We start from the raw sequence: 18,160 nt of genomic DNA, 5'->3' as shown, positions 1-18,160 counted from the left end.
CTTCGGTCGGGGCGGTAGAAAGAGTGGTGCATCTGGCACATCATAAACAGCCCAAGAATGAAAGGCTGGGGCCTTCAGTCCCTTGGAGACATGGAGGCGGGGAGCGGGAAAGGCCGAGCCTCTCTGTCACATGGTCCCAGACGACCAGTCACACGCATTCCTCTGCCTGAGGCGGTGCTCCTCGGGTCACGTGACCATTCCCCTTACCCACGTGGGGGCACAGCGTGCAAGACTCTTTGTGCTCGGGTAAGGAGGAGCCAGGCTGGGATCGGAGCAGGTCAGATACTGGGTTGCTCTTGTTTGCCCCGCAGAAGGGCTTCCCGGACGTCTGATCCGCAAGCCCAAGTCAGAACCCTGAATTAAGGCCCTCGGTTGGCCGGAGGGCGGATCTCGCGAGGACGACACAAGGCACCCTGAAATGATCTAGTCTTGTGGGTGAGGGGCTGAAGGGCCTGTGGTGCATGGAGGCGGGGAAAGGATTCAGAGATAATATGGTTTGAGAGGCGGTACCTAGTGCGGGGGCGCCCGAGGGAGGAGTCTTTTCCCAAGCCTTAGCTCACTTCACGACCTCTTGTCTGCAGGGAACACGGTAAAAATACTGCTTCGGTGGGCGACGTGGTACTGGTTCAGAAAGGCTTTCGTTACAGTGATGCCGAAGCGTGGGAAAAAGGGAGCCGTGGTAGAAGACGGGGAAGAACCCAAGATTGGTAAGAACGAAATGAGCCCCTATCCCTAGAGGCTGCCGTGGGGGTTTCTGATTCCTTCAGTGAACGGAAGTGGGAATGTTCTGTGTGTTCTTGCAGCTTGTAAAGAAGTCGTAACAACTCTCAGTGGATCTATAGTAAAGCGTATCAAAGTTGCTTTTTGTCAACTTTTTATCATTGTGTATTACTTATTTTGTAGAGCCAGAAGCCAAGAAGAGTAAGGCGGGAACAAAGAAAAACGAAAAAGAGGCAGGAGAGGGGCCAGTCCTGTATGAGGACCCCCCAGATCAGAAAACCTCGCCCAATGGTAAATCGGCCACCCTCAAGATCTGCTCCTGGAATGTGGATGGGCTTCGAGCCTGGATTAAGAAGAAAGGTTTAGATGTAAGTGGAATTCAGGGAGGGGGAAGGGACATTGTTTCGTATTGAACAATCTTGGGATTTAATCACATTAACATTTTAGTCCCAATGTGTAGGTTTTATTTTCCCTTTGTGTGTAGATTTTTTTTGGTGAGAGTTAAAAGGAGGAGCTTCACCAAGTTATAGAACTACTGTATTTCTGAGAAATGTCCAATTTTTTAACTCCATTTCTATTGTTTTAATTAATGGTTTCATCTCTTTGCCATGCACCTTGTTTTTGGACTTGCTTCATTTCATCTCCAGTAGGCCTTCCATTTAAAATATGCTTTAGGAGTGCCTCGTTGGTTCATTTGGGGCGTCGTGAGTTGGAGCCCCACCTGTGGCCTGGAGTTTAAATTTTAAAAATACTGCTTAAAAATCTTAACGTGGCTATCCATTGCCTATGAAAGAAATACAGTCTCTTCAGCATTGCATGGAATACTCATTTTTTCTGTTAGTTGCCAGTTGTAGAATTTAGCTGTTACACTTACTAGACTTTTTCTTTAAATATTTTATTAGAGAGAGTGCACAAAGTGGGGGGGCAAATGAAGAGGGAGAAGCAGACTCCCCAGTGAGCAAAGAGCCCAACCCTGGGCTCATCCCATGCCCCTGAAATCATGACCTGAGCTTAAGGCAGATGTTTAACTGAGCCACCTAGGTGCCATGTGCTTATTAGACTCTTAAGCATAGTGACTGTGTCTAAGCAGTGTAGTTCTAGTACTTGGCACAGAGTCTTCAGTGAATGTCTGAACTGGTAGTACTTTTTCTACTTTTCATTTCACTCACAGTGGGTAAAGGAAGAAGCCCCAGATATCCTCTGCCTCCAAGAGACCAAATGTTCAGAGAACAAACTACCAGTTGAACTTCAAGAGTTACCTGGACTATCCCATCAGTACTGGTCAGCTCCTTCAGACAAGGAGGGGTACAGTGGTGTGGGCCTGCTTTCCCGCCAGTGCCCACTGAAAGTCTCCTATGGCATTGGTGAGACCCTGTTCATTCCTAATCCCTGAGTTCTTCCAATCCAAAGGCTAATACCCTACCCCAGCCCCTAATGTGAATTATTTTCTTTGCTTTTCCTTTCCTTACACTTTTTTTTTTTTTAAGATTTTGTTTATTTGACCGCAATAAAGGGAACACAAGCAGGGGGAGTGAGAGAGGGAGTAGCAGGCTTCCCGCTGACATGGGGCTCAAACCCAGGATGCTGAGATCGAGACCTGAGCTGAAAGCGGATGCTTAACAACTGAGCTACCCAGAGTCCCCTTCTTACACTTTTTTATGCTGATTTTGTTTCATCATTTCTGTAGGTGAAGAGGAACATGATCAGGAAGGCCGAGTGATCGTGGCTGAATTTGATACATTTGTGCTGGTAACAGCCTATGTACCTAATGCAGGCCGAGGTCTGGTACGCTTGGAGTACCGGCAGCGCTGGGATGAAGCCTTTCGCAAATTCCTGAAAGGTTTGGCTTCCCGCAAGCCCCTTGTGCTATGTGGGGACCTCAATGTGGCTCATGAAGAAATCGACCTTCGCAACCCCAAGGGAAACAAAAAGAATGCTGGCTTTACTCCACAAGAGCGTCAAGGCTTTGGGGAATTACTACAGGCCGTGCCACTGGCTGACAGTTTCCGGCACCTCTACCCCAACACGGCCTATGCCTATACCTTTTGGACCTATATGATGAACGCTCGATCCAAAAATGTCGGTTGGCGCCTTGATTACTTTTTGTTGTCTCACTCTCTGTTACCTGCATTGTGTGACAGCAAGATCCGTTCCAAGGCCCTGGGTAGTGACCACTGTCCCATCACCCTATACTTAGCACTGTGACACCATCCCTAAATTACTTTAAAGCTGGGAAATAAGCCCCCCAATTTAGCTTTAAAACTTAACCTCCCCAAAACATCTTTAAAAACTGCTCTCTAGAAGTATGTGCACTGTATTTCCCTTCTAATAATATAAATCCTTCAACCAGCCTACTACTGATGCTTTTCTTTAAACCCAATTTTTTTTTTTAACATTAAAAAAAGCTACTGATGACTTCCTTTGAACTGTCCACATGAAAATAAAGAGCCATAGTTTCCGCCTTGCTGTCTTTGTATTCTACCCCTTCGTGGGGCTACAAATGCCCCTCGTTTTTTACATATAAAGATAAACAACTAGAAAAGGATAGTCATGACCGTATTTATTTACAAGCACAGGATGAATCCCTAGCCTCCCCCAAGACAGAGCAACCCTACCCAGCCCAGTTAAATACTCCAACTAGGGGGTAAGATTGGAAGGAGGAATTAAGGGAAATACAGGACTAGGGGAACATACCCCACATTAAATAGTTATATACACATCAGTTCCTGTGGTTCTGTACAGAGCAGCGGCTGACCCCACCCCCCCGGACACGGAATTGGGGGGAGAGGAGACTGAGGGTACTGAGACCAGAGCCAGCCCCTGGTGAAGTGCAATAGCAGCAGCAAGGTCCTAATGGTGCACAAGAGGGAGGGAACCCCCAGGGCTACCCACCCCCACCCTGCCCTGGAATGTTTAAGGGACAGGAATGGCTCTCAGGGAGCGTATTAGGAAGGACAAGGCTAGAACCCTCTTCTAGGACCCAGGTTTAGGGGCAACATTCTGTCTATTTCACCCTAAACACAGCAGCCCTTGGAGGAAAGCAGATGGCCAGCAGTGGTCTTCTCTACCCCTCCAAACCTAGGTGAGGGCCTGGTTCCTTCCTACCTCTCCCCAGGGAAAAGGAAGGCAGCTGCTTGGCTCCCTTTATAGAAGCCGCGGGAGCCTTTTACCACGGTTCCCTTTGTAGTGTCACTGTCCCCACCAGGGAGGGGCCAGGCACAGTCTGTGGGTTGTCATGAAGCTCAGGAGAAGTTCTGGACAGGGTGGCTGACCTTCATACAGGCCCAATAGAGGGCCCGGCCCAAACACAGCACAGCCAACAGGATGACAAATGCCCAGGCTGCATAGATGCCTCCATATCGCCGTGCATGCTTCCATGTGCCAAACTGATGAAGAAGGAAGATGGGGTTACTGTTGATCTCTTAACATTTTCTAGAAATCGTAGTAACAGACTAGGAGCTTCAATCCCTGGTTCCCTATCCATGTGTATCCATCTTCAGGGACCTTCTTAGCCAGTTGTTCCGCTCCCTTCCCCTAGGCAGGTACATAAGTTACACAATACCAGACGTCTGTCAGTTTTTCTGTCTGACAGGTGAGCCAGGTTTCCTTACAACAACTCTAATTTAACCCATTTCTCCACTGCCCTATCTTCTGCATAAAGAAGATGGCTGATTTTTACTCCTCCAGTAACAATGAAGATTATCAGTTACCTTCAAGTTCAGTTCACCTACACATTAAAACAAAACCCCCTCAATTAATCTTTCACTATTTTTAAGGTAGCCATTTCCCAAATCTTAGGCTATGGAGATGAGGCTGAAGAATGAGAGGGGCTGGATCAAGATTACTCACAGCAAGGCCAGTGGCAGTGACGGCCAAGAGTAAGCCAAGCAAGAAGCAGCAGATACATCTCTTTCGTGGATATCTGCGCCCAATAGATGACCTGTGGGGCGGCAAACGAATGGATGTTTTCAAAGGCCCTGCAGATTTTCCCACACATGTCAACAATTACTTGCTCAACAATGCCACTCTCCAATCACTTACACTTTCCTGCAGTGAGGGCAACGGGCCAAGGTTCGGTCTGTGAATTCTGTCCACTATGGAGAACAAAAAGGGGAGAACCAATTAATAGAAACAGGACCATGTCTGATGAAGGCCTTGGGGCAGGGGAGGGTAGGAAATGAACAGAAGGGAAATTAGAACAAGTCTTTTTAGGATAAATTATCGTAACTCAGAAATACATTCATGATTACTTCTGTTTCTCCCCCTCCTTCCCAAGACTTCCCAATATTCCTCCTCACCAGGAAAGTATTCTTGCAATGTCCACAGATAACCCTGACACCCATAGGTTGTGGTTCCGGACTCAGAGGTCCTGGATGCACAGGCCCCAGGTTGATGATTCTTTTGCTGTAAAGAAGAAAATGACTATATTTAAATAACTTAATCCTAAAGGTCCCCACACTATCCCTCCTCCACACCCTCCACTCCCTGCCTAAGTTCCTCTACTTCTCTGTAGTGTACTATACCCCATACCACCCAACCCTATCCCCAGGGAATTGAGGAATAACACAGTTCAAACTTCAGATCTCTAATTTCTCTTTTATCTCATGATAATTCACCCAGCCCACTAGACTCCCTATTTCCTATAAGACACCATTTCACCCCAATCTTTTTATTGTCAGATGTGAAAGATGGTTGTAACATTCTAAAAGATACAACAGTCCGCAGTATTTTCCTCTTTCTAAATAAACATAAGGCTCTTTCAACTTAAGGTTCTCTGCAAACATTCATCCTTTTTACGGCTTCCCAATTTTTCCCACTGATGCCCTTCTCCACCTTATGTCTCTTACCAGTAGGGCCGAGGGCAGGCAATCCGCTGGGAAGTCACTTTGCAGATAAGGAGACAGTTACAGGGGCAACGTACATATTTTTTCCCTGGAGGTGCATTCTTGATTGGCTAGAGAATAATGAGGACATCGGTAAGCAAACCTCTAATTCCAATCCCTTCCATTTCCTCCAAAAACACCTTCTGAGGAGAGATCAGAGAAATGAGATCTTAGCCAGGACAGACAGATAAGATTCAGATGAGATTCAGATTCAGATGAGATTCACAAATAAAAACTAGGCTTAAGTATCCAAGACAGGTATGAAGGTACAGGATGGTAAACATTATCTTCAGTGAGTGGCTTCTGGGGAAATGACAGTGTGAGACTCCTGGAACTGAAACCAGGGTTTCATGACTAGCACTTGGCTAACACCTGAAGGTCAGGGTCTAGAATCGAGGGATCAGAAAGAGGATCTAGGAAACAGGGCCCATTTCATAGATATGTATAACTCACAGTGGCTTCATTGCAGACGCCACATTTGACTACATGCTGATGCATCTTGCCTTCCACGTTGATGAGAGACTGGCAGACTCGGCAGGTGATCATAGGGGCACTCCCACTGTCCGGGCTGGTCAGAGGGGAGTAGGGGGGCGGGTCCTCCCCAGGCAACACGGCGGGGTGTCCCTCAGGGAACGGGGGAAATGCTGAAGAGGAAAGTAAAAAGGAGGGTGGCGTCACTTGCAGACACCTCACTGATGCTCCAAAGGGTCAGGGAACTCTTTTTCGTCCTCAACCCTTCTGACCTAGCCCGGAGGGCTTCTTATACACCGTGCTTCAATCAGCTTCCCTAGAAGCCCCTTCCTTTCCCAAGCTCCGTGCCAACTGCGAAAGAGAGCTTCACCCAGTCACAGGTGCAACTGCTCCGCACCTGGCGCTGGAGCCCCGCCTCCGCCCCAAGCCCCGCCCCCTCCCGCTGCTCAGGGGAACCCCCGGGAACACCTCGGACCCACCCCGGCTTACCCTGGGGCGGGGCATGTTTACCGGCTCCGTACGGTGGTGCGGAAGGGGTCAGGCCTCCCCCGGGCCCAGCCCCACTCCCGCCCGGCCCCACTAATCCGTTGCCACCGGCGCCACCGTCGATGGGCTCGGAGAGCAGCGGGGATCGCTCTCCGTCTGCCGCCATGGCCGCCGCCGCCACCGCCTCCTGCTTTAGCCAAGGATCCGGCTCTCTCCGCCGCTGCCGTCTCCGCAGCCACCGCCGCCGCCGCTACCGGGTCCCCAGGGCGCCTGCGCGCCTCGCGCCCAGCTCGCCCCGCAACCAGTGGCCCACCCCGCCCGATTCCGTCCCGCAAGCACGTGATAGGCTATCCCCGCCCCGGCCGTGCTGTTATTCGTGGCCACAAATCAATTCTTGGTCCTGCCAAGGCAGCTCTTTTTTTCCATTGGGGAGCGCCGCGGCAACGTCAACTGTCACATGACCTCCCGGAGGCCGCTGGGCCTGCAAAAACTGCACGTGACGAGAGGTTTTGCGAACCATTGGAAGCGTGGCCATCGCGTTACCTCCAGACCAGGAGGTGGGGCTAGGCGACTTCAGCTCGCTGGTCACGTGTTTCAGGAAGCCGCGCGTCCTCTGTTACGCGCCCACAGTGGACGCGGAATCATTGCTCCTCATTGGCCCAAAGATGCCACTAAAAGACATCTCCGCTTTGCGGTTACAGTTGGTCTCCAATTGGCTGGCCTCTCTGGTCCTGTGACCCGTGGGGTGCAACTGTATTGGTCCGAACTTTGGTCCAGAAGCCGGGGGCGTGTTTGAAGGAGCGGGCAGTGAAAGTGTCAGAGCTGGGGCGGAGCTGCGAAAGGAGGGAGGTCGGTGGTGCTTAGGCAGGCTGCAAAGACACCTGTGAAAAGTTGGAGTAAAGGTGTACCAATAGGAAGTAGATTGAAACATTAAGTTACCCAGCCTTTCTCGCTGGAGTCACTTCTGGAACCAAACCCAAGCCTGGCTTCTCCAGGAACCTGCCCTGCAGATTCCAGCTTCCCACTCCCCATTCCTGGTTATGAAATTGCCTCTTTAATGAGTCTGGATCTACCACTACAAGGATATCTCGTGTTTCACTCAATTTCTTGACCCGATTAAGTATAGGGACATTTTAATTACTTTCTGACAAGATGAGACCGTTTTTAGACTAATCACAACTTGGCCCCAACCAGGATACTGCTAATGGAGGTGATTCTGACAAGACTGGAAAAGCTCATGAGCAGCTCGGGCATTTAAACATAGAGCCAATCCTACTCACTCTCCGGTTCATCCGTAATCCTCCATACTCAACTTGCATAGCTGATAAGACTGCAGGTCCCCCCACCCCACCCCCAAACACCCGTATCCGAAAGGAGAAGTCTTAATGAACTCTTCCCTAAGCTGAAGTGAATAAAGGGAAGAAACAATTACCATTAATTATTACGGAAATTTTTTTTGAGTGGTCCCAACCCCCCAAAATAATCTTAGGCTTTTCTGTTACCGTAGGACACATCTTGCTAAGAGATGAACAAAATACATGGAGAAAAAAAAAAGCACAGAATTTCAAAAAGACACAATTCAAATCTATGGCGGCTTCATACTGAGTGTAATTCCCAGGGAAGGAGCTGGGTGGTGCCACTTTCCCTTCTAGGCGTGCTGCCTCCACTGGAGTCAGCGGCGAAACAGTGAAAGCTATTCCCCCCCCCTTTTTTTTTTTTTGTAAAAGCGAAAAGGCTCTTCGGATTTCTTATGCTTATGGAAAACATTTACAGGCATACCTCGTTTTCGGGCGCTTGGCTTTATTGCTCGTCGCAGGTATTGCGGTTTTTTACAAACTGAAGGTTGTGGCAATCCGGTGTCAGACAAATTTATCAGCGCCATTTTTTCCAACAGCATTTGTTCAGTTCGTGTCTGAGTCACCTTTTGGTAATTATACAACATTGCAAATTTATCCATTATTATTATATTGGTTGTGGCGATCTGTAATCAGTGATTACAACTTGCCGAAAGCGCAGATGATTAGCCTTTTTCTCACCAGGTGGGAAATTTTATTTCTTAATTGGATACCTCATGAAATCCATCCTTCCAAAAGCAACAGTAATAAATTATGACATTATGAAATTTTCAAAAATATGAGTTACGTGTTAACAAATGATTAAGCCTCATTACTGAAATATCTTGGGTCAGTATATCAAGGGCTTTTGCCTTCTCAGTTACTTGTTAGGTGGAAACAGATCCTAGGAACATTAAATTATTTCTTTATGCTCCTTCTTGAATGCATGTTTGAGTTGGCTTTACCTCCCTTGGATTATACCTTTCTATCTCCAACTACGACATGTTGTTCCAAAAATATATTACATTTAAATTTTTATGTCCATCTGCATTTTCTTTTGTAGATTTTGATGACAAGGTGTGTATGTCTTTGGGTTTAATTTTTTTTATTAATGGTTAGCATTTTCAGCAGTATTTAATCAAGGTAAGTACTTTTTCAGATATACTATTGCACACTTAATAGACTATAATATTGTGTAAACATAACTTTTATACACATTGGGAAACCAAAAAACTCACTTGAATCACTCTATTGTGATATTATCATTGTTCCAGTGGTCTGGAACTGAACCTGCAATATTTCTAAGGTATACCTGTACTGATGTAGGTGTTTCATTAACCAAAGTGGCATAACTTGAACTTGCAAAAAGTAGGGGACACTTGCAATTTTCAAGCCTACCAAAGTGCTCTACCAAATGGGTACCTAGACAGCAGGATCCCCCCACTTAGGGAACTGTATTCTTTCAACTTTGTTGGGTGTTTCAGGTTGGGCAGGTTCAGAAGTCAAGGTGAGTGGTCCCTTGTTATGTAAAGAATAGTTTAGGAGGATTTCTTTAATTAGGTAAGTGTAGGAGGAGCTGACTATTATTCTGGGATTAATGATGGATGATAGAATAAAAGTCTTTGTTTTAGGTGTTACTGAAGTAATTTCCTCTAATTAAGCAAGTACAGATGGGAAGGACCCCATTGTCATAGGAGAAGGAAATACTGGGAGACAAGAAAACAAGGTGGTGCCAGCTCATGGTCGTGGTAAATATCTGATTGAGACAGATGGGCCATTTTAGCTCAGATCTATTAAATGTAGAGGATCCTTGACTGAAAACCATGCTGGAATGGCTGCCTTTTCCTGAAGAACCCTTCAGACAAGGGTTCTACCTCACTCCCTTCCCGGAAACCAAAGGAGAACTCTGATGTCTACTAGTAACCTACGAACCCAACTTTTGCAGACAGTGTACCCACCAGCCTCCTTCTCCAACCTTGTGTGGTCTCTATGGGAGCGTAAACCACACTGAGTTTCTCCAGGTCATAGCTCAAATGTTAACTGCCTTACATCTGGGAGGCGACAGGGAATTGAAAAGACAACTGCAAGGACCATGGCCAGTTTAGCCAGAAGCCTCTCCACTGAGCCTAAGATTGAACGAAGTACAACCAACCCCAAATACGTGATGATAAAGGAATCGCTGCTGTCCTAGCACTTGTGGCTGCTGCAGGAGCTGGAGACTTCACCTGGGTTCTGATCTTAGACAACTTTCCCAGGGCAGGTTCTACTTAGATGCTGGTATCCTCCCACCACCTATGTCCCACATACACCTAATGAACTAAGGAACATCTGGATTCAAATGGGGAAGGGACTGGAGCTCTACAGAGGGACAGCCCAGTCTGCTGCTCTTTCTGGTGTTTCTAGCACACAAACCCAAGTGTTCACTCTACAGTGTAACAGTGTTCATTATTTGTATGTTAGTTATACTTACATTCCAAAACCTGTCCTTTTATGACTCTCTCCACCTTCACCGAAGCCATATTTGGTGTCTTTATTTTTTTATTATATTCAGTTAACCAACATATATTAGTTTTTGATGTAGTGTTCAGTGATTCATTAGTTGCATATAACAGCAACTGCTTATCACAACACGTGCCCTCCTTAATACTCATCACCCAGTTACTCCATCTCCCCACCCCCCTCCTTTCCTCCTTTCTGTAACCCTCAGTTTGTTTCCTGGAGTCCAGAGTCTCTCATGGTTTGTCTGCCTCTCTAATTTCTTCCCATTCAGTTTCCCCCCCTTTCCCTTGTGGTCTTTCATGCTATTCCTTATGTTCCACATATGAGTGAAACCATATGATAATTGTCTTTCTCTGTTTGACATATTTGCTTAGCATAATCCCTTCCAGTTCTATCCATGTCGATGCAAATGGTGAGTATTCAACCTTTCTGATGGCTGAGTAAAATTCCATTGTGTATATGAACCACATCTATTTTTTTTAAGATTTTACTTATTTATTTGTCAGAAAGAGAGAGAGTGAGAGAGAGCACACACAAGCAGGCAGAGTGGCAGGCAGAGGCAGAGAGAGAAGCAGGTTCCCTGCGAACAAGGAGCCCGATATAGGACTCAATCCCAGGACCCTGGGATCATGACCTGAGCTGAAAGCAGCGGCTTAACCGACTGAGCCACCCAGGCATCCCATTTAAAGATTTTATTTATTTATTTGACAGAGATCACAAGTAGGCCGAGAGGCAGGCAGAGAGAGAGAGAGGAGGAAGCAGACTCCCGGCTGAGCAGAGAGCCTGATGCCGGTCTGGATCCCAGGATCCTGGGATCATGACCTGAGCCAAAGGCAGAGGCTTTAACCAACTGAGCCACCCAGGCATCCCATGAGCAGACGTAGATGTTAACCAGTAAGAAACATGTTCTGTTGGACAGGAATGTGAGGCGCTGATGGGAGGTCTGATGGAATAATCCCTGAATATGTCCTGTTAAGATCTCTTTCAATGCCGGATTCACCTCCATCCATATATGTGTGGAAGAGAACTAAGTAAGGAAGGGCAGTGGTTCTCTAAGTGCTCTCACAAAGAAAACTGCCTTATAATAAATTACTTTGGGACTTGAATTCCAAGGAGCCATTACTCAATCTTCAAATGGACTCATCATCTACTACCTACAGTTCTGAATATAGTCCTGTAGGAGAAATCTAAGGCCAATAAATTGTTTCGCCCTCAGTGACATTACAATCTGGTAGTGGTCGGTAGATTCATACCCATAAAGCAAGGCAGTAATTTGTGAGAAGGGCCATAAAAGAGGTGGGAAAAATCCCTGCTGGCATGGAGGAGAGGAATACTTCTTGTCTTTAGTTGTCTATTGCAAATAATGAACAACCCCCAAACAAAGTGATATGTGTTTTCTCCTTGTGATTTTGCATGTTGGCTGCATGGTTCTTTCACTGGTCTCATCTGGGCTCATTCATGAATACGTAATGAGTGACTGGAAATAACTGAATGGTCCAAGATGGCCTTACTCACATGTCTAGCAACTGTATGTGCTGGCTTGCTGGGGCTTCTTTTTTAAAAAGATGTTATTTATTTATATGAGAGAGAGAGATAGCAAGAGACAGCATGAGCAAGGGGTAGAGGGAGAAGCAGACTCCTTGCCCAGCAGAACTTGATCCCAAGACCCTAGGATCATGACCTGAGCCGAAGGCAGACGCTTAACCAACTGAGCCACCCAGACATCCCATCAATTTGTTGTATAAACATATAAGAGGGGCTTCCCCCTCTCTCTCTCTGCCTGCCTGCTTGTGATCTCTCTCTCTGTCAAATAAATAAAATATTAAAAAAAACAAAACCCACCCAGACTGATTTAACAATAAAAAAAGTTTATTCACACACACACACACACACACACACACACACACACTCTCACATATATGTGTGTGTGTGTATGTATATGCAATATTCAACAAACAGAGGTAATACATATTTGAAGTCTGGTGAGTTCCAATATTAACTGAGTTCTAATAGAAAGGGATGCAGAGGTGGAAGAAAATACAAAAGAGAGGAATAATTTTATATGTCAGGAGGAGTAAATTCAGCATTTTGAAAGATTTTTACAAAAGGAGCATTCTAGATAGAGAAGACTTTGAAGATTTCAGTTGCTCAACATAAGCCAATGAGATACCATGTGGCTACTAATGTGATCTTTGTTCATTCCATGCATTGTGCTGAGATAGTGTTAAAATTATGGGAGTCTGAATTATTCTGTAGCCTTTATGGTTCAAGGCATACGTGGAGATTTTTAATTTTTGGTTCTGGATGCCACATCCTAAAGGATAAACCTGGATAAGAATATGCCAAGGAAAGGATGGCCGGGAAGGTGGAGAATATATCCATGATATTCTGTACGTTTGGTAGCCATGTGATTTATTGTTTGAATTGGGATGTGTTGGGAGAATGAAAAAGGCCTCTTAAGAAAAATTATCCCCAACTTGGAAACAAAGCAAGAGAATGATGGAATATCCTTTTTGCATCATACTAGGAGGTTACCCAAATACATTTTTTTGTTTGCCTTGCAAGTTCATTGCAAATTTTGTTTGACATTACATGGTGTCAGAAGTGGGCCTGCGGAGTGTCTCACCTCCCTCTTCTGGCTCTACCGTGGATTCAAATAAGGTACTTACAGAGTCCATCTTGCTCCCTTAACTCCCCAGTGGTCCCAGTCAGAGTCTGCTGAGTCCTCTTGTAATCTGAACTTCCCAGTTTGAGGTTTGGCTTTATTGGAGTGTCCTCTGTGGCCCGCTGTTGTTCTCAGTTTCTCTTGAAAATGGGAAGTTTGCTTTCTGAAGCAAGGCTGCTGGGTACCCTTCTGGAAATAGTGCTGGTTTTAAGTATAAGAATTATGGGCCTTCATCCTGCAAATTCCTATCTGTCTGGACAATGATTACCTGGGATGATTTAAAATTTAATTGGCCAACTCAGGGCTCCTTCGGGATTCCCAAGTTAGTTTATCTGTGCAATCAATTAGAGAAAGGATATAAGGCTAAACAACAGCCCGAATGGCCTCAAAATGTGCTAATGACTCAAAAATTCCTTCTTTCTAGGATACTAGTTCTAAACTAAGGCAAATTCTGAATTATCTCGGAGATTTACTACACTAGAAGAATCCTCTGCTGCTCCATCCCTCCCTCCCTCTGCTCCACCCCTGCTTACCTATCCACTATTCTTGTCTCTTCGCTTACTGAACTTCCTTTCTGTAATGATTATCTGGAGGCTCCTCAGGAGGGAACCCCCCCTTTTTCTTTTTAAGATTTTACTTATTTGTCAGCGAGAGAGAGAGAGCACAAGCAGTGGGAGGTGTTGGCAGAGGGAGGAGCAGGGACTCCTTCCAGGATCATGACCTGAGCCCAAGGCAGACGCTTACCCAACTGAGCCACAGAGGCGTCCCTTGATGTACAGGCCTACCATGATGTACCCCTTTTAAAGTTAAGCCAGGAGATGAGACCTTAGGGCCCAAGTTCTCTCATTCTCCTAGGACTAAAGCTGAACTCTGAGCTATTATCAAGCAGTTCCCCAACCCTAAAGAAAACCCTATTGGGTTTGCTAGAGAATTCTTGATTGTAGTCCAAATTTATAAGCCAGGATTATCTTTTTATTTATTTTTTTTTAAGATTTCATTTATTTATTTGACATAGAGAGTGAGATCACAAAAAGGCAGAGAGGCAGGCGGGGTGCGGGGTGGGGGTGGGGGGAGCAGATCATGACCTGAGCCAAAGGCAGAGGCTTAACCCACTGAGCCACCCGGTGCCCCAGGATTCTCTTTCTCTTATCAGCTCTTTCATGTGTTAGTAGATGAAAGACTTGGCAGAGAATGGATGCAAAAAGATTCTTTATTGGACTTCCCCACAAAAAGGCCTTAGGCATGAAGGAAGCCTCAAAATTAGCTAAAGACTCCACAGAAAGCTTCCTAGTGGTTTCTCCCACACTACTGACCAGAAAAAAAAAAATACAAAAATGTGTCCAAAGATCTGATGAATAGTTTGTTTGTTTGTTTAAAGATTTGAGGAATCTTTTAAACCACTACATGACACTGAAAAAGTTGACCATCATTCTTCCACCCCATTAAATTCTGCTTATAGTGAAGTTTTGTAAGAGGAACTTTCAACTCAAATCAAAAACTAGAACTTAACTGCGCTGCTATGCAACCGACCTCATGACCGAGTTAATTATTGCCAGGCAGCTCTGGTGGGCTATTCAAAATGATACCGAAAGGAAACCCACACAAGCCCTAAATACTCAAACATAAGCAACCCAGGTTACCAGCCTGCAATTACAGCAATTGACTAAACTTTATTACCAAACCCTCCAGGCAAATCACCCCTTAAGGGATTGCCAGTACTGCAAAGAGCCTCGGCATTGGATGAACTGCTTCAAACTTGAGAGGCTATGACAAGATTGTTAGCCCTCCAATTTCATGGCATCTTTCCCAGGAAAACAAGCCAAATTTCAACATTAGGGCTGCTCAGGGGCCCCACAGGGTTTTTGTTTATTTGTTCTTCCACCCTCCAGATCAATCCTTTGGAGGAGATAGATTTCGCTGTGGGAGATGAGGTGACCAAAGCTTGTGGACACTGGGCAATGCTGTCTGTCCTTAACCCCATCTGCCTGAGTCCTCAGAGTTCTGGAACTACTCAAGTGCTGAGCGTTTCTAATACACCTATAACTGTTTTAAAATCATTACCAGTCCCTTTTCAGACGGGTTTCATCCAAGGGACTTGCCAATTCATTTTAGTACCTCAGCAGCTATTCATCTTTTAGGATGAGATGTCCTTGAGGCCCATGAGGCACACATGTCTTTTCCCAAAAGAGGGAACTATTTCCACATTTGAGCCTGATGAAAAACCTCAAGAGGATTGATTTCCTGCCATTTTTTTCTCTGCCAAGTGATTAAAACGCTCATGAACGTTTAACACAGAGGAACCAACTTTTAACCCCTTGAATTGATAAACAGGAAGTGCCTCTCAAGAATGCTGAATTAGGGGGGGCTTGGGCTCAGTTGGTGAAGTGTCTGACTCTTGATTTCAGTTCAGGGCGTGATCTCAGGGGCATGAGATTGAGCCCCGAGTAGGCTCTGCACGCAGTGCCAAGTCTGCTTGTCCCTTTCCCTCTGCTCCTCCCATGCTCACTCTCTCTCTCTCAAATAAGTAAATAAAATCTTTAAAAATAAAAAAAAATGCTGAATTAATCTGGTTTACTGACAGATCCTACTTAAAGGATGAAAGCAGTCACCACTGAGCCAGTGATGCCATAATATCCTTAACTGAAACCACTGAGGCTAAACCCATACCAGAGGCCAGTTCTGCTCAGCAGGCAGAACTTTCTGGCAATATCCACTGCCTATTTTCTAGGTAAAAATAAGGCTGCTAACATCTATATCAATAGTAGATAGGCGTCTGGTGTTGCTCGTGGTTTTTGTATGCTCATGGTTCTGGTATCTGGAAATAAAGGGGGTTTCTTGACTTCTGAACAGAAAATGAAAAAAAAATTTTAAGATATATTTGATCTTTCAAATGCTATCCAACTGCCCAAATCTCTGGTGGTCATTAAAATTCCACGGCACTCTATGACAAACATGGAGAAAAGCAAAGGAGATCATTTGGCTGATACAGCGACTACCCCAGCTGCTTTAAGTCAGCCCCTACCCTATCACTTACCACCTGCAATGCCCGTGTCTCCTGAATTTGCTGACAAATTTGTTTGGCAAACTAGGAAGAAACGAAAGGAATAGATTGTAAATTTGACCCCAGATGAAATCTATGGATAGGTTCTAACAATTTTCCCTGATTGCCTATAGAGATATGTCCTGCAATATATACATGATTTGACACATTAGAAAACCGATTAGATGGTCTCATGGGGTAAACAATACAACTTGAAGTCATCACCAAAAATTATCAGGGGCCCTGGGTGGGTCAGTCGCTAAACGTCTGCCTTCTGCTCAGGTCATAATGCTTGGGTCCTGGGATCAAGCCACATGTCTGGCTCTCTGCTCAGTGGGGAGCCTGCTTCTCCCTCCCTCTCTTCTGCCTGCCTCTCTGCCTACTTGTGATCTCTCTCCATCATATAAACAAGTAAAATCTTAAAACAAACAAACAAAAAAAAGCCTATTCCTACCTGGGGAGTCCCTGCTGAACTTCATAGTGGTTGGGGATCTCATTTTACTGGCCTAACCCACTGATAAACTCACCCTCTAACCCTGTTCTAAATTTCATCACAAATTACCTGCCATCCCTTTGCAAAAGAGTCTTTCAACTAAGCTCTGCTATCAAAAGAAGCAGTCATCTGGCTGCTTGAACAAAACAGACCCCTGGTTTTCTCCTGTCTTACCCTCCATACCTACAGATGAGTCAATAGATAATCAGACTTGAAAAGAAATATTTTGTGCTCCCCATATCCTGTGGGATATATGTAGGCATTTGTCCATGCCTACAAGTGACAACCTTGGACATTTTACTGCCTAGATGATGCAGTCTTTGAATATTTTTGAAATCTGGAGCCAATGGCCAGGAAACAATTCTTAAGATGTCTTTGGTGCAAACAGGTGATTTTATGAAAGCATGGGGACAGGACCTGTGGGCAGAAAGAGCTGTTGCGCTGGGGTTGTGAGGAATGGTTAATCATATACTTAGGAGTTGGGGGAGGCAAGGAAAAAGGGAGGTGTCCAAAAGGACTTTGATATGCTATAGAAGACTCTCAGGATGCTAGAGGCCTTGCTACTGTCAAGCTAGGGTTGTTCTTCCTTCTAGTAAGTCATCAACCTTAAGACAGTTAGGAATTTCCTGGATTAATGTCATACTCTGCCCATCTCAGGTCCTTGTCAATGGGCTGCAGGTCAAGAAGAAACTTAATTTTGTTTACTTTCCCTTCTGCCTTGGTTTCCCACATCACTCAAGGAAGGGAGGGTGATGTTAGGGCTCCAGGAAACTGAGTTATGGGTCTCTGGGAGGTAGGTTATTGATAAGAATGCTCTTTTTCTTGTAAATCACTAAGACATTGGTAAACTGATGGAGACTCATGTCTTGCAAGACGGTGATCTCTATTAAAACCATTTGTTTTTTCCTTCCCTTAGTTTTAGGGCAGTTAGGAACCAGGAATGCCTGAGGAACACAGATCCCACTTGGGGAGAGGTACATTGTGGGGTGTCAGCCTATGCTTTGTCCTCAGCTTGCCTTCTGCTCCCTCATCATAGTCAGAGAATGACAGGACAGTGTCTCCTAGAATATCTAGTTTCTCCCTTCACTGTATTTCAGTTGGTCACAGGGATCTCTCCTGCCCTAAAGACACTCACCATAGAAACAAGAGAGCTCTTTCTATTAAATGATTTCCATTTAATGACCTCCCAGATGATGACTCCTACAAACAGGAAGATCATCACTCTGGACAATCGCTATGGACATCCTGTATTATAGGATACAATCCTAACGGAGGTATGGATTTCCTTAGAATTTCGTGCTCCTTTTTTTTCTGTCAGGACCTGCCACAAATGAGGTCATGATTAGGAATCTGTCCTGGATGGTTAATAGAATAGCCAGATCCACTGTGAGGACCATTAGAGCACAGTGGTCTCTAGATTCCCTTGCTTGAGTTGTACCAGATGACAGAAGAGCTTTGGATTACTCGCTAGCTGCTCACGGAGTCTGTGCCATCCCCATGACTTCCTGCTGCACCTAGATTAACACCTCCCAAACAGGCTCAGTTGAAAACCCCAAAATACTTAAACTT

General features: G+C 45.4%; 2 protein-coding genes across 6 annotated transcripts; one reads left to right on the top strand and one right to left on the bottom strand.

Annotated features, from left to right (window-relative positions):
* The first annotated feature begins 120 nt into the window (after positions 1-120).
* On the top strand, positions 121-3,181 carry APEX1 (apurinic/apyrimidinic endodeoxyribonuclease 1). 4 transcript variants are annotated; one of them, XM_046008973.1, is made up of 5 exons: positions 121-246; positions 582-707; positions 904-1,088; positions 1,892-2,084; positions 2,408-3,181. In XM_046008973.1, exons 2-5 carry the CDS (start codon positions 650-652, stop codon positions 2,923-2,925), a joined length of 954 nt encoding a protein of 317 aa, XP_045864929.1. In that variant the 5' UTR covers positions 121-246; positions 582-649; the 3' UTR covers positions 2,926-3,181. The 4 variants fall into 4 exon arrangements, with proteins under 4 accessions (XP_045864929.1, XP_045864925.1, XP_045864928.1 ...); XM_046008969.1 differs by having other exon boundaries at positions 206-277; XM_046008972.1 differs by lacking the exon at positions 121-246 and adding an exon at positions 284-431.
* Positions 3,182-3,263: 82 nt separating this feature from the next.
* On the bottom strand, positions 3,264-7,001 carry PIP4P1 (phosphatidylinositol-4,5-bisphosphate 4-phosphatase 1). Of its 2 annotated transcripts, none has more exons than XM_046008975.1 (7): positions 6,585-7,001; positions 6,057-6,247; positions 5,568-5,674; positions 5,019-5,124; positions 4,762-4,814; positions 4,570-4,660; positions 3,264-4,106 (listed from the first exon to the last, which is right to left on the bottom strand). In XM_046008975.1, exons 1-7 carry the CDS (start codon positions 6,724-6,726, stop codon positions 3,963-3,965), a joined length of 834 nt encoding a protein of 277 aa, XP_045864931.1. In that variant the 5' UTR covers positions 6,727-7,001; the 3' UTR covers positions 3,264-3,962. The 2 variants fall into 2 exon arrangements, with proteins under 2 accessions (XP_045864931.1, XP_045864930.1); XM_046008974.1 differs by having other exon boundaries at positions 6,564-6,969.
* Between the last annotated feature and the right edge of the window lie 11,159 nt (positions 7,002-18,160).

Source organism: Meles meles, chromosome 6 (assembly GCF_922984935.1).
Source record: "Meles meles chromosome 6, mMelMel3.1 paternal haplotype, whole genome shotgun sequence".
NCBI classification, from domain to species: domain Eukaryota; kingdom Metazoa; phylum Chordata; class Mammalia; order Carnivora; family Mustelidae; genus Meles; species Meles meles.
Note: the sequence above shows the minus strand (reverse complement) of the source record. Positions and strands in the feature narration are given on the sequence as shown.